Raw genomic sequence first — 16,439 nt, forward strand, 5'->3', positions numbered from 1 at the left:
CACAATCAGAGTTATATTAAAAAAATTCCACTTCCACTTCCACTGTTTCTGTTTTGAAGTCCGAAAAAGTGCATCTGTCCATCATAAAAGTCAGGGTTAGGGTTAGGGACAGATGCACTTTTTCGGACTTCAAAACAGAAACAGCCATTCACTGCCATTATAACTCTTGGAAGAGCCAGGACATTTTCTAATATAACTCTGATTGTGTTCGTCTGAAAGAAGAGTGTCATACACACCTAGGATGACTTGAGGGAGAGTAAATCATGGGCTAATTTTCATTTTAAAGTGAACTATCCCTTTAACTAGATAGAGCACAGCTTACCCGGGCTGTCACCATCCCTACTGTCCATATGTCTTCGTAGTGTCCTCGTCTTAGTGGGAAGTTCTGGGGCCTGTTGTATTGGACCCAGTGGCAGCTTCTTACCTTTCTTCCCCAACTCTTTCTCCACCTCTGCAACCCAAGAACATTTAAAAAATTGAATATTTAGCCAATTTGCTGAAACGTAATAAGGAAAAAACCCATATACCTATAATTAAAAAAGAAAATAAAACTATTCATAACTTGCAGGATATTAACACAACTTTTCAGACATTTTACAAAAATCTGTACGAAACCGATTAAAAAAAAGATGAAAAAGAAATTGGTAATTTTTCCCATAACATAACACTTTCCCAAATTAAGTCTAACACAGAAAGAAGAATTAGAAATACAGATGACAGAGGATGAATATAAGAAAGCTCTCTTTGCACTACCAAACAATAAATCACCAGGTCTAGACGGCTTCCCCCCCAGAAGTTTACAAACATTTTTGGTCAACTATTTCACCACAGTTTTTAGATATGTCGGTAGAAATTAAAAACAGCTCATCTATTCCACAGCATTAATCTCTGTCTTACTCAAACCAAATAAAGATCCATTATCATGCACAAGTTACAGACCCATATCTCTTATCAATTCTGACATGAAAATAATTAGTAAAACTTTAGCCTCACGGTTAGAAACAGTCATCTCAAGTCTTATTCACAGGTTTCATCAAAGGACGTCACTCATCAGACAACATACGTCATTTATTGAATATCATGGATATCAACAAACCACAAAATAATACAATTATTGTGTCACTAGACGCGGAAAAAAGCGTTTGACAAAGTTAATTGGAATTTTCTTTTCGCCGCACTAGAAAAATTTGGTTTTTAACACCACACTCTTTTCCCCCTATATGGCATAACCCAGATTTTACCATTAATAAATCTTCACTTATTAATGAAAAATGGAAAATTGCTGGCATCACACATTTACATCATCTGTTCTCAGATAATAATTTTAAAACATTTCTCAGAATTAATAGAAAAATACAATTTAGGGAAAGACCAATATTTTTATTACATACAAATTAATCATGCTATTAGAACTAAGATTGGCAACCTCCTTCCTAAAACTCCACCTCTTATTGAAAAAATAAAACAAATCAGTAACACAAAAAAATCTAAATTATACACAATATTAATAAATACAGATACAACATATTCGATACCTGTTAAACAATGGGAACATGACCTTAACATAATCACAGATGCCAATTTCTGGAAACAAATCTGCTTAAATACGTTTAGTTGCAGAAATACCAGCATACAATTAATTCAATTTAAAGTAATACACAGAACACATTTAACCCAACATAAACTGTTTAAAATGGGATTATCAAAATCAAACAAATGTGAACACTGTAATCTCAATACACAAGATCATTACTTTCATGCCATCTGGTCTTGCCCCCCAGTTACCAAATTTTGGAAAGAAATTACAGGAAAATGATCAGTTTACCTTAAACGTAATATCCCGGCAAATCCGTCATTATGTCTTCTAGGAGACACATTAAACATAAACCCTCCGCTAGAGCACACATGTGTGTGTGTATGTAGCAGAGACAGGTTTATCCATTACCCTCTGTTTTATGTTGTTTGTATATTTGTTAATTTGTCTGATTATTTGTTTTCTTTTTCATTAAAAAAATAAAAAAATAAAAAAATATAAAAAAATAAAACATGAGCCACAAGAAAGGTACATGCAAATCTCTCTATACCTCCAGAGATAGACATACCATCAGAGATACTGGACTCTTGAAACATAGTCTCAAACGCCTGGTGGGTTTCAGCAAAAGAAGGCCGCTCCGCAGGGTTCCATCTCCAGCCTAAAGACAGGAACACTAAAGTCAGTCCAAAGGGCAACTGAAGACCTGTAGTTGTATTCATTTTGCCCCGAAACTAATACATTTTTAATTTAATGTAATGTAATGTTCATCAGAGGGGTCCAAGACCTGAGGACGTTTGTCGCATGAATACACAAAAAATAAAATTTAATTGAGTCAAGTAGTTTTGCGGTTAAAATTGAAAATAGTAACAAATCCTTCCCTCGCGGGTCAACTTGACCCCTTAGGAATGAATGGTATGCGAGGAATGCTTCAGTACACATAGAAAACTAAAAATGCTAAAACTTTACCACAAAAAGATTTTATAATGTCAACATGTGTGTCTGAATGCATACTGAAGAGAGCTGGCTTTAGGACCCAGCGGAACAGCTCATTTGCTCCATCTAGAGCTATAAGGCCATCTAGTGGCAAGATATTATATATCTTATATCTTATATCTTATATTATTTGTTTTCCACAAGAGGTCTGCAAAGACCCCCAATGTAAGATGTTTTGAGCTGAATTCAAAGGGTTATGCATGAAATTGTGAGTTCTTTTTGAAAGAAATGTGAGGAATGTGCTTAAATTACTATTTATTTATTATTTATTGATCGAATCTAGTAATTTAAAGGTAAATAAAATAAAATAAAATAAATCTCCCAAAAAATTTGCATTAAAAAATAGAAAAAATATCAAAATGAAATAAAATAAGCTTTCTAGACAAAAAACAACAACAACAAATTAAGTATAATTTTGACCCGCGAGGGAAGGATGTGTTACACAGTGCGAGGGGAGGATGTGTTACACAGTGCGAGGGGGAGGATGTGTTACACAGTGCGAGGGGGAGGATGTGTTACACAGTGCGAGGGGGAGGATGTGTTACACAGTGCGAGGGGGAGGATGTGTTACACAGTGCGAGGGGAGGATGTGTTACACAGTGCGAGGGGGAGGATGTGTTACACAGTGCGAGGGGGAGGGTGTGTTACACAGTGCGAGGGGGAGGGTGTGTTACACAGTGCGAGGGGGAGGATGTGTTACACAGTGCGAGGGGGAGGATGTGTTACACAGTGCGAGGGGGAGGATGTGTTACACAGTGCGAGGGGGAGGATGTGTTACACAGTGCGAGGGGGAGGATGTGTTACACAGTGCGAGGGGGAGGATGTGTTACACAGTGCGAGGGGGAGGATGTGTTACACAGTGCGAGGGGGAGGATGTGTTACACAGTGCGAGGGGGAGGATGTGTTACACAGTGCGAGGGGGAGGATGTGTTACACAGTGCGAGGGGGAGGATGTGTTACACAGTGCGAGGGGGAGGATGTGTTACACAGTGCGAGGGGGAGGATGTGTTACACAGTGCGAGGGGGAGGGTGTGTTACACAGTGCGAGGGGGAGGATGTGTTACACAGTGCGAGGGGGAGGATGTGTTACACAGTGCGAGGGGAGGATGTGTTACACAGTGCGAGGGGGAGGATGTGTTACACAGTGCGAGGGGAGGATGTGTTACACAGTGCGAGGGGGAGGATGTGTTACACAGTGCGAGGGGGAGGATGTGTTACACAGTGCGAGGGGGAGGATGTGTTACACAGTGCGAGGGGAGGATGTGTTACACAGTGCGAGGGGAGGATGTGTTACACAGTGCGAGGGGAGGATGTGTTACACAGTGCGAGGGGAGGATGTGTTACACAGTGCGAGGGGAGGACACAGTTTACTTGTAATCATATTGGAGTCACTTTTCTTAAATAATGTGAAGAGCTGCTTACAGGCCCTCATGAGCTCATAGACTTTCTCCGGGCATCCCTCGGGTCGGTCCATGCGGTAATCTTTCTCTAGTAGCTCGTAAACTTGGGACAAGTCAATTCCAGGATACGGAGACATCCCATAGGTGGCGATCTCCCAAAGCAGGACTCCAAATGCTGAAGAGTTCAAGCAAGAATGTCAGTTCGACACAAGCATCGACAGCATCAGCGTTTCACTGGTCTTCGCTTACCCCACACATCGGACTTGATGGAGAACTTGTTATAGGCCAGGCTCTCCGGCGCGGTCCATTTAATGGGAAACTTGGCTCCGGCGTGGGCGGTGTATGTGTCTCCCGTCATCAGGCGGCTCAGTCCAAAATCTGCCACTTTAACCAGGTGGTTTTCCCCAACTAAGCAGTTACGGGCAGCTAGATCCCTGAAACCAGAACCAGATTGTAACTGGAAACGTCATCCATAATAGTTACTAATTCGACGTTGTCCCTTTGGTCCTGTATCAGATATTGTTGTGCATAGAATGTTAAAACTGGAATCGTGTGACAGGAAAACTCTTGCATCGCAATAATTACATTTTGAGCTCGGATGCAAACAGTGATAAAAAAGGATTAGTATTAGTATAATTATATCATTATTAGTATTAGTATTCAAATCGAAATCGGAATCGTTAAAATTAAACCGATACCCAACCCTGTGTGTGGGCTAGCGTTGTCAGAAGTACCGGCTTCGGAACCAAGTCGATACTGAAATTGTAAAAATGTGCCGCTTTGAGCACTGTTGAGCGGGATCATAAACGCCTCTGATTGGCTGCTGTGTTCACGAGCTCATCGGATATGTCTGTGATTGGCTACAATGATCAGCGCTTCAATAACATGTTGTAAATATACATCAATGAGGCTCTTCAGCGAGCGCTTACACACACACACACACACACACAAGCGTTTGCACGACGCTTGAAAGCACAGGACCGGTCTTTACAACATGTTATTGAAGCGCTGATCATTGTAGCCAATCACAGACATATCCGATGAGCTCGTGAACACAGCGGCCAATCAGAGGCGTTTATGATCCCGCTCAAAGCCTCACATTTTTACAATTTCAGTATCGACTTGGTACCGAAGCCGGTACTTCTGACAACACTAGTGCCGGCGTCACATCTGCAGTTCTGGCTCACCTGTGTATGAAGTTCTTCTTCTCCAGGTACTCCATGGCGGAGGAGATCTGCGTGGCCATGTGGAGCAGCACCACAGCGTTCACCTCCTGCCGGTTGCACTCGCGCAGGTAATCCAGCAGGTTCCCGTGCGTCATGAACTCTGTGATGATGTAGAAGGGAGGTTCCCGTGTGCAGACGCCTGACATAAGAGACGAACACAGAACAGCCGCAGGAGTGATTGAGCAGCTCTCCTTCAGAATCATCAACTCAGCTTTATTTATATTTACACACAGTGTTTCAGAGCCGCTTTACAGAGATGGTCTTAAATGTGCTTTATAAATAAATGATAAGATGAATGTGGTGGATTGGCTCCAGAAATGCTGCTTTGATGACGTTTCCTTCTCTCGTTTAACTCTGAACTAATCGGTTTCCCAATCAACACACTCGCTAATGCAGCTGAGAGCCATGCATCAACACACTCGCTAATGCAGCTGAGAGCCATGCATCAACACACTCGCTAATGCAGCTGAGAGCCATGCATCAACACACTCGCTAATGCAGCTGAGAGCCATGCATCAACACACTCGCTAATGCTGCTGAGAGCCATGCATCAACACACTCGCTAATGCAGCTGAGAGCCATGCATCAACACACTCGCTAATGCAGCTGAGAGCCATGCATCAACACACTCGCTAATGCAGCTGAGAGCCATGCATCAACACACTCGCTAATGCAGCTGAGAGCCATGCATCAACACACTCGCTAATGCAGCTGAGAGCCATGCATCAACACACTCGCTAATGCAGCTGAGAGCCATGCATCAACACACTCGCTAATGCAGCTGAGAGCCATGCATCAACACACTCGCTAATGCAGCTGAGAGCCATGCATCAACACACTCGCTAATGCAGCTGAGAGCCATGCATCCATCCTCAAATCAATCCCTTTATATTGTCATTTTTATTTATTTCTGGCTTTTTGTTCTGATGTGTAATTGTTCCCAACGTTGTTTTTAATCATTATTTACTGTTTCAGATGGACTTAAACTGGAGTCTGAGGACTAATTACTTGATTAATTACGATCACGATCACCTGAAGACCTGCTTTCTATACAGTCATTGAAGCTCAGTGAAACCGTCACACTGACGAAGGCAAAGAGCCGAAGCGTCTCCTGAGTTGCAGACCTTTTGGTATTTTTGTTTCTCTGTTTCCACAGTCCTGGGGTGAGAACCAATCAAAGCATCCAGTTCAGCGGCGGGCCGATTAAGTGTCAAACCGTGCTTTAACGCTATTAGTATTTTAGAAAATGTGCTGTGCTCATCTGTGGCCCTGGACCACAAACCCAGTCACGAGTCGCACGGGTATATCTGTGGCAATAGCCAACAACACATCGACTGGGGCAAAATTATAGATGTGTATTTCATGCCAGGATATTGAGTAAAGATCGTGTTCCATGAAGATATTGTGTAAATTTCCAACCGTAAATATATCAAACATGTATTTGTGTGAGTGAATGCTGCTCAATCGCCAACACAAATGCACAACTTTAAAGGAGATGTTTCATTGACCCATGTGACTAGTTTTGACTTTAGATTGTAATTGTGTCCGCTCCTGAAATGGGTCATGAGCAGTTTAAGTAAATCAAAAACTCGGCTCGCATGGACCGAGCAAGAGCATAATGTAATGTGTAAAATGCATGCTCAGCTCAGCTGGATGCTAAAGCTAGCCCTCTTTAACCTGATGCTGTTACAGTAAATGTATGAGGTAAACTCATGACCTCAACATTAAATAAGAGCGCAATGTTTATCTGTCAGTCAGATGCGTGCTAAAGCATAGTTGGTTACTATAGCAGAAGTAGACTCACGTTTTTATTAATCTTGACTGTGTGTGAGAGTGACCTGCAGCGTCTCATGGATTCTTGTTAAATCATACTTTCAATTTCAGTTTGTTTTCCATCAAGCCAGCACATGTTGAGTACCCCACACTCGTGGCATCGAATCACTCCGTCATGCTTTTGAGGCGTTTTAAAAAGCTTTATGCTGGTTGATATTCACTGCCATTAAATAGACGAGCGCGAGTGAGACTTAAAAAAGAAAATCTGCATATTTGGTCCTGAAACTACAGAAGGGCGTACGGCATTAGAGCGACACCAGGGTGAGACATTATACCTTCATTTCCTTTTTATGATGAATAGGGGGAAAAAATACACTATAGATATCAGCATTAAACTTCCCCAGTTGATTACTGACATTCAGACAAATATCTTTTTTATTACAAGTTTTTAGAATATTTATGTTTAAATATGCAAATTAGGCAGCATCTCATTAAATATGCTCTAATTTGCATATATTTCCAGAAGAGAAATATGAACATTGGATAAAGCCGGATTCAAAATTCTTGTTTCATTTTGCTGACATATTAGATCAAAGGTTTTTACAGAGGGGATTTTGGACATCTCTTTTATTTTACCAGAAAAAACTGTCAACAGCCTTAAAAAAATCAATTTTCGCCCCGTTTTTAGGTATAAAATGTTGTATAAATCAGAATCTGAATGATATATGAACAAACCCCTCAGTAAAAACCTTAAGAATATAGATAGGAATACAGCTGGGAAGTGTGGTGTGTGTAAGAGCTGCTGAAGTGGAGATTTCTGGCTCAGAGTATGAGGGAAAAAAAACATTTTGAGAAAACGGCCTTTAAAATTGACATCAGCCAATGAGATTTTGCTTTTAGAGTTAAATGCCCCATTGTTCATAGGAAACAGGAAATGTTCATATTTGGATCCGACAACATTGTACAGGAGAGAGAGAGCTTTCCAGCGGTGTGTGTGATGACAGTGCAGACAGAGATCGCGGAGCGGCATGTTGATTTACATCGCCAACTTTTGTTGAATTTAGGAGAAATCTACAAACTGTAGTAAAATAAAGACCTAAATGTGTATTTTGGACTTTTTTTCACCACAGGTCTGAAAGAAGACATGTTATTGAAGACAAATAGCCCAAAATCTCAAAACTGACCAGTGAAAAAACAAAGTTTAATTCTAATTCTAAATCTAATTACAAATGTTTAGAGCTCTTTCCACCTCTGTGAGTTATTTGATGGTATTGTCATCTCTAAAAGTGTTTTAATGAAGAGAGTTTAAGGCTTCGTGTCGGGGGGGGGAAAGAATACTGTGTCATAACGATTGTTGTGTGTGCTTGATCAGAGGTGGGTCATGTGCTTGATCAGACGTCTGCATCTGTAAACGTGTGTGTGAAGCCCCGACACACACACTCACCTAACAGCTGCACCAGGTTTGGGTGTTTGATTTCTTTCATGACGGCAGCTTCTTTTAAAAACTCTTCCACTTCCATCGTGTCTTCCTGCACAAGAGCACAAACACTTTATATACACAACTGTGTGATTTAGATGAGAGCGTTCATGCTCTGCTTCAGTGCCGTCCCGACCCCAGACTCTGCTCTGATGGGGCAGACAAAAACTATGCAAAAAGCAAATAACTTTGATGAGATTTTGAAACAAATTGATCTGTCAACTGGGAGAAGCTCGTCAAATCAATGTCACCGTGGACCTCGAAAAAGAATGACTAAAACTACAGCAGGTCAAAGCAGTTAGTGCTGTGAGACGACATAATATATGGGTGAATGACGGATAAGGATTTAAAATGTGAAGAAAAATAAAACTGGTAAAAAATTAAAATTGTAGGACTTTCTATACTTATTAGAGTGTTGTGTATGTAATGCAATGATATTTACACATTTCAAGAATGTAATTAACCATTTTTTTGGTGAATCAGATCTTTTTCCCCATGAAAATGTCATTCCTGGGTAACGTAATGAATTTTTAAATTAACTACATTTCTACCATTGTTGGCATATACAAATGTACTGATCTCTATATTTGGAGCTCAACAAACAATTAGTGCTCGGAAAACTACATTTTAATCACAATTAATATAATCAATTTGGGATTTCATATAGACATGGGCTCATTTTTGGCTGCTGATAACTCAAAATTCAGAACCAAATAAAAAAAAAAACTGGAAAATGTTTAAAAATGTTTTCCAATAAAGTAAATAAGACTTGTTTTATCATTAACTCAACAAAAAACTGAATTGTGTAATCTAACACACAAATATGGGTTAAATTAATTGCCCGTGTCATTGTTAGCCGGAATGACATACTGTTAGCCGGAAGGACATTCTGCAATATTTTTCAGGATTACCATAAAAACCATCATCAGTATCATTTTTCTTTCCAACACTCAAACTTGAAACAAAGTAAGAGACACTGACAAGTTTTTAATGATTTAAAAATCTGTAAAATTTATAGTAAATCTGTAAAATTATAATGCTTAATAAACAATGGCCAAGGGTATAGTCCAACACATTATACAGCTAAAACATTTAGGGCCCTATTTTAACGATCTGAAATGCAAGTATCAAACGCGAAACGCAAGTAACTTTGTGGGCGGATCTCGCGGATCCCGACGCAAATCTAAAATGGGTTGGTCTGAAGTAGCTTCATTATTCATAGGTGTGGTCTGGGCGTAACGTGAAATAAACCAATCAGAGCGACATCTCACATTCCCTTTAAGAGCAGGCCTGCTTGTTCCATGGCGGATTGCTATTATAACGGCGGATTTGCCAGACGCACGCCAGGAGCGGTTCACAGCCGAGGAGACCGACGTTCTCGTCAGGGCCGTAAAAGAGACATTGTATGGGAATGGAGAAACCCACCCAAATTAGCTTCGGTTAAACAGGCGTATAATAATTTGGGTAAATGTGTTAGCTAGATTTATGTCTATTTTTTCACATCTTCATGGACACAACAATGATTTCCCTCATGTGGAATATTTTTCCTTGTAATAATGTATGGTTTGCAAAAATGGGAACTGCAGCTTCTGTGTAGATGAGAGAATCAAAGTGTATGCGCGTTGTGCTCACGCTACATTATGGCCAAGCATGCGCCCTTAAATAGCATCTGAATAACGTGCCACTGACTTTAGACTAGGTTTTTCCTGGTCAGTGGAGGAATTGTTTTCTGTAACTGCAAAATAGCACCAGGGAACGTTTGCGCCGGAACACGCCTCCTCTTTTCGCTGAACCGCCCCCGGGAGCGCAAGTTCATTCCCTAATTTACAGAAGTGCGTCTGTGGAGGGAAAAGTCTGCTGTGCGCAGGTGCAAAATAGGAATGATACATGTGTCGGTGTACAAAGTCAATTGCGCTGGGTGCAAGATAGGGCCCTTAGGCTAATTGCAAATAAGTCAAGTCAAGTCACCTTCATTTATATAGCGCTTTAAACAATTTAGATTGTTTCAAAGCAGCTTTACAGAGATAATAGGAAATTAAAGTAACAGAGATTGTTTAGGCTTTACAGCAGCTCTAGAATAAAGTTATTGTCCAGCTAAAGTTAGTTTTGATTGATTCACTTCCGTCGCAAAGATCATTAGTTATTAACTTAAGGGCCGCTAACACACACCGTTCTAACAGAAAACCCTAAAGTTCTTTCTGCGCAAACTTTAAAAACGCGAACCTGATGGCCTGCACATGCGTATTACGTGTTTAGATTATAGGAATGTTTATAGGAGTGTGAACCTATTTCGATTAATATTTCAAGTTTGCTTGTTACTGATACATTATCACTCCACTGAGTCATCACTATAATACCTTGCTCTCTTTTGTCCAAGATACTCAGCCCTAGTTTCTGCATCTGCGTTTATCCTGGCTCTGAACCGTCTCTGCCTCTCTTTATTAGACAGAGGCATCTGGCAGGACAGAATTGACCTTAAAACACCAGAAGCTATACTAAAGCTTTAATAAAATGTTGATAATTAATACATTTGATTACATTATTCATAATCTGACCATTAACATTACAATGATTTAATTCAATGATAAAGACCCATGTGACTCATTGAATCATATGAAATCAAGTTGAATGACAGCAAAAATATGGCAAAAAACATACAATTATGTAAATAATGTTAATTTTAATAATATAACTATAATAACCATGCCTAAAAGTTTACAAATGTTAATTAAAAACTAGATTTTTATGCATATGTCATTCTGGATAACGGATGACATGTCCTGGCTAACAGAGGTTTTTTGTTATCCAAGAATGACATGTTGTTATCCAAGAATGACAAAACAAATATTTTTCTTTATAATCAGGCACTAACTTAACCACCTATGGAAAACTACAATTTAGCTATCATCGCTTAAGGTAATCTTTTAGATCAAATAGATAGTTTTTTTATATAAAAACATTATAAATGGTTTATCAGTGTTATCCAAAAGGACACATGATATTGCTACAAAGTGCACCAGTGACTGAAAAGGTCAAAATATCAACATTTTAAGAGACGCTTCCTGACGTTTGCACATGTTCTGGTGTTCCTTCAGGGTCTTCTTTTTGATACAATATTATGTCACATGACATGCCAAAATGCATTATGGTGTAAAATGGTCATTGATGTCTGTTATCCAGGAATGACATTAGAGAAATCACAATTTGGGGACAAAAGTCTTTCTGTCATAAAAATTAAAATAAGCTTAGTATTACCACTATATTTGTAGGTATCGTTGAAAACATCAATACAATTATGCCCAAGTAGATTTTAAATACTTTTATTCATATTTTTAACATTTTTGTCGTATTTTTGTATTCAGATTTTAAGCCGGGACAGTTACCCGGAATGACATTTTAGGACTTTTGAGCTCAATAGTTCCTTAAAGATTAATTATTTATAATAAATTCTCACATGAGTAATTAAAGAGGGGGAAGTTGAGTCACTTATGAAGTGCATTTAAAAATGTATACATTTTTAATATTATGAATATGCTTTGGACACCAGAATTGACACGCCACGTCATTGACCCATATGTGTGTGTAATTATTTTGTATATAAATACACACACATGCATGTGCACTACCAGTCAAAAGTTATGTATCAGTAGAGGTCTCTTCTGCTCACGAAGCTGCATTTATTTGATTAGAAATACAAAAAAAGTAGTAATATTGTTAAATATTATGACCATTTAAAATAACTGTTTTCTATTTTAATATATAGTAAAGTGTAATTTATTCCTGTGATCAAAGCTGAATTTACAGCATCATTACTCCAGTCTTCAGTGTCACATGATCCTTCACAAATCACTCTAATATGAGGATTTGATGCTCAAAAAACATTCATTATTCAAGCTTTGATCACAGGAATAAATTACGCTTTACTATATATTCACATATAAAATAGCTGATTTACATTGTAATAATATTTCACAATATCACTGTATTTTTTATTGTTTTTTAAATCAAATAAACAGCCTTGGTGAGCAGAAGAGACCCTTTCAAAAACATTAAAAATCTTACAGATCCAACAGTTTTGACTGGTAGTGTAAATATCTAAGAAAAACTTGTTATTTCTATATAAAATATTTATATTTCTATATAATATAAATTATATATAAATATATATAGAGTATATACATGCATGCAATATATACAAAATAATTATACACAGTACACACACACTCTTATTTTGGATGTGATTACTCGTCTCACAGCTCTAAAGCAATGCAAAAAGCAAATAACTTTGATGACAATTTGAAACAATCTGATCTGTCACCCGGTAGAAGCTCGTCCACATGGGCCTCGAAGATAAGACTGAGTAAAACTACAGCAGGTGAAAGCCAGCGCGAGCCGGACGACCGTAAGCAGAGCAAACGCAGTGTGTGTCACGGACCTTTAGTGTCTTGACGGCCACAGTGAGGCTGTACTTCTTCCAGACGCCCTCGTACACTTCTCCATACTGTCCTCCGCCCAGCTTGTGCTTCATGGTGATGTCCGTGCGCTCCATCTCCCATTTGTCGTAGTTGGGCGACACGCCGTAGATGGTGGGCTTGTTGCGTTTGGGAGCCGGGTAATGCAGCGTGGTGATGAGGCCATCCGCCACCGTGGAGTGATGATGGACCAGCTCCGCCAGCGTGTTGAAGCGGCTCTCCGACGACACGTACAGCTGAGGACACACCAGACACACCACATCTGGATTATCCATTACCAATACTGATAGAGATTATTTTAGGCCCAATAACGAACATTTAATGAGGATTTAATGCTTGTTTGCACAATGACATGCACATTAATATAAAACAACTTATAGCTGTTAGATGACTTGTGCATTTTTGGCCAGATATAAACAAACACAACTGACACAAAACATCTCAACATCAAAAATAGTTAAAAAACATCAAGCCGATTATCAGCCGATCTCTAGATGCGCGTTTCTAAATATCACTCTACTTTTAACTTAAATCTCTGAAACACAACGGTGAAAGCTGGAGTGAGAGGTGAAGCAGCAGCTGAAGACATCCGTCAGAAACGCTGACACACGGCACAGGAATCCCGGAGCGTTTCCCGTGGGTATTTTTCCTGGTCGGAGAATGTAACATTCTAGAGTGATGCACCGTTTCCTGTGAAAATCCTTGTTTTTGTGCAAATTAAGGCCTCTTTAGTGCATTAAACCCTGTTTAATACATTTATAATCATGTATTGGAGTAATTATTGCATTTTAGTGCTTCAGATGTTTGTAAATGGCTGGAAGACCAGGAAAACGTGGTTTCATGTCATAATCTGTCAAGTGTCCTGAATGGAGTTATATTATTCTGGCTGTATAATAATTCATTAAATACAGCTCTCATTACAAGTGATAAACTCTTATACAAGTTATCTGTACATTTCTGGTGTTCTTCAGTCATTTTTTACCGATTTGATTCGAAAAGGTTTAATGGTCCTGAAAACAACAGTCCCACTTGTGCTCCTCGCGGTCAGAAATGTGGAGTTTATAATTTTATAAAATTTGTTTTTGTCAAAACTTTTATTACTTGAACTGTAAAGTTGTTTAAATCGTTGTTAGGGTGTCACTCACTCACTCACTCTCACACACTGACTGACTCACTCACCCACCGACTCACTCACTCACTGACCGACTCACTCACTCACTGACTGACTGACTCACTCACCCACCGACTCACTGACTCACTGACTCACTCACTCACTCTCACACACTGACTGACTCACTCACCCACCAACTCACTCACTCACTGACCGACTCACTCACTCACTGACTGACTGACTCACTCACCCACCGACTCACTGACTCACTCACTCACTCTCACACACTGACTGACTCACTCACCCACCGACTCACTGACTCACTCACTCACTCACTCACTCTCACACACTGACTGACTCACTCACCCACCGACTCACTGACTCACTGACTCACTCACTCACTCACTCACTCACCCACCGACTCACTCACTCACTGACCAACTCACTCACTGACTGACTGACTCACTCACTCACCCACCAACTCACTGACTCACTGACTCACTCACTCACTGACCAACTCACTCACTGACTCTCTCACTCACTGACTGACTGATTCACTCACCCACCGACTCACTGACTCACTCACTGACTCACCCACCGACTCACTCATTCACTCACGACTCACTCATTCACTGACTCACTCACCAGCTCACTCACTCACCCACCGACTCACTGACTGACCAATTCACTCACTCACTCACTCACTCACTCACTCACTCACCCACCGACTCACTCACCCACCGGCTCACTCACTCACTCACTCACTCACTCACTCACTCACCCACCGACTCACTCACTCACTCACTCACTCACCCACCGACTCACTGACTCACACACTCACTCACTCACTCACTCACCCACCGACTCACTGACTCACACACTCACTCACTCACCCACCGACTCACTGACTCACACACTCACTCACTCACCCACCGACTCACTCACTCACCCACCGACTCACTCACTCACCCACCGACTCACTGACTCACACACTCACTCACTCACTCACTCACTCACCCACCGACTCACTGACTCACACACTCACTCACTCACTCACCCACCGACTCACTGACTCACACACTCACTCACTGACTCACTCACTCACCCACCGACTCACTCACTCACCCACCGACTCACTCACTCACCCACCAACTCACTCACTCACTGACTCACTCACCCACCGACTCACTCACTCACTGACTCACTCACCCACCGGCTCACTCACTCACTCACTGACTCACTCACCCACCGACTCACTGACTCTCACCTTGCCGTCGGAGGCGGTGTTGATACGGTAGTGGTAGACGCGCCCCTCGTAGCGCAGCGATATGGACCGCTGGCCGGGGCTGCTCTCGCTCTCGCGCACCAGGAAGCTGCCGTTGATGCCGCTGCTGAGCAGGTACTCGGCGGCGTTGCGCGACACGGGCCCGTGGTACCAGCTGTGCTTCTCCAGGCTGTTCACCGGCGTGATGTAGTTGCTCGGCACCCAGCCCTGCCCGTTCTTCGTCTGCGCCTCGCACCACTCGCCATTGTGATTGTATCCCAGAACCCTCAGCTTCTCTCCTGGTTAAAGACACGTCAGTCAGTCAGTCAGTCACTCAATGCATTGGGCCGGCTCTACCACATCACACGTCAGGGTCTATTATAGTGATGTCAAAAATACCAACTTCGTACCAAGTCGATACTGAAATTCTAAAAATGTGAGACTTTGAGCGGATGTCTCATTTGTCATCATTGTAGCCAATCACAGACATTTCCGATGAGCTTGTGAACACAACGGCCAATCAGAGGCGTTTATGATCCCGCTCAAAGCAGCAGAAACAATGAGTTCATTGAAATAATGAATAATTGTTAGTTAACAAATGATTAAGACATTTAGAGAAATGTAGCATTGGTGCTATTAGGCTATTTTGCAGCTGTGCCGTTGAAGTAACTGAGAAAAGATGTGATTATTAAAGGTTGCTTCAAAGGTTTCCATTTACATGTTTTTTGCATGAATGACCAATTAGAGGCATTTAAATCCACACACACACTCAACTTTAATCCTTACTGATCGAGGTTTCATCATTAGCAGCATTAGCAGTGCAGGTGACGACTGACTTAAATCACTCGTGTGTGTAATTTACTGCTTCAGAGATACTGTGAAGTGTATTTCCAGGACGATTAAGGACTTTTAAAGCAGTATTTTTTTAGTTTTCCAAAGACTACAATCAGAGATCGCACTTATCACACAATATCTTTATTTTATTTTTTTACTCAAATTACAGATATAAGCTATCCAAAACACAACTTACCACATATTAAATGCAAAGTTTATAATGGCTATTGTTGTTCAATAAATGATATTTTATATTATAATGTTGGCGTAGTTCATATCCAGAAGCGGCGTTAACTTCGCCTGAAAAGATTATATTTGTTTTTTCGAATTTCATAAACAGTCAAAGCAACATTTA

General features: G+C 40.6%; 1 protein-coding gene across 2 annotated transcripts in view; it reads right to left on the reverse strand.

Moving 5' to 3' along the window:
• abl1 (c-abl oncogene 1, non-receptor tyrosine kinase) overlaps positions 1 to 16,439 on the reverse strand; it is a 42,494-nt gene that overhangs the window by 2,878 nt on the left and 23,177 nt on the right. For both annotated transcript variants that reach the window (XM_084415410.1, XM_084415411.1), the window contains 8 exons: positions 15,254 to 15,549; positions 12,839 to 13,111; positions 8,371 to 8,455; positions 5,115 to 5,292; positions 4,177 to 4,361; positions 3,950 to 4,102; positions 2,103 to 2,192; positions 323 to 451 (listed from right to left, as the gene is read on the reverse strand). In XM_084415410.1, the coding sequence (XP_084271536.1) occupies positions 323 to 451; positions 2,103 to 2,192; positions 3,950 to 4,102; positions 4,177 to 4,361; positions 5,115 to 5,292; positions 8,371 to 8,455; positions 12,839 to 13,111; positions 15,254 to 15,549 (1,389 nt within the window). The remainder of the gene's footprint in view (positions 1 to 322; positions 452 to 2,102; positions 2,193 to 3,949; positions 4,103 to 4,176; positions 4,362 to 5,114; positions 5,293 to 8,370; positions 8,456 to 12,838; positions 13,112 to 15,253; positions 15,550 to 16,439) is intronic.

The sequence above is a fragment of the Rutilus rutilus genome, assembly GCF_951802725.1.
Source record: "Rutilus rutilus genome assembly, chromosome: 7".
Lineage (NCBI taxonomy): Eukaryota > Metazoa > Chordata > Actinopteri > Cypriniformes > Leuciscidae > Rutilus > Rutilus rutilus.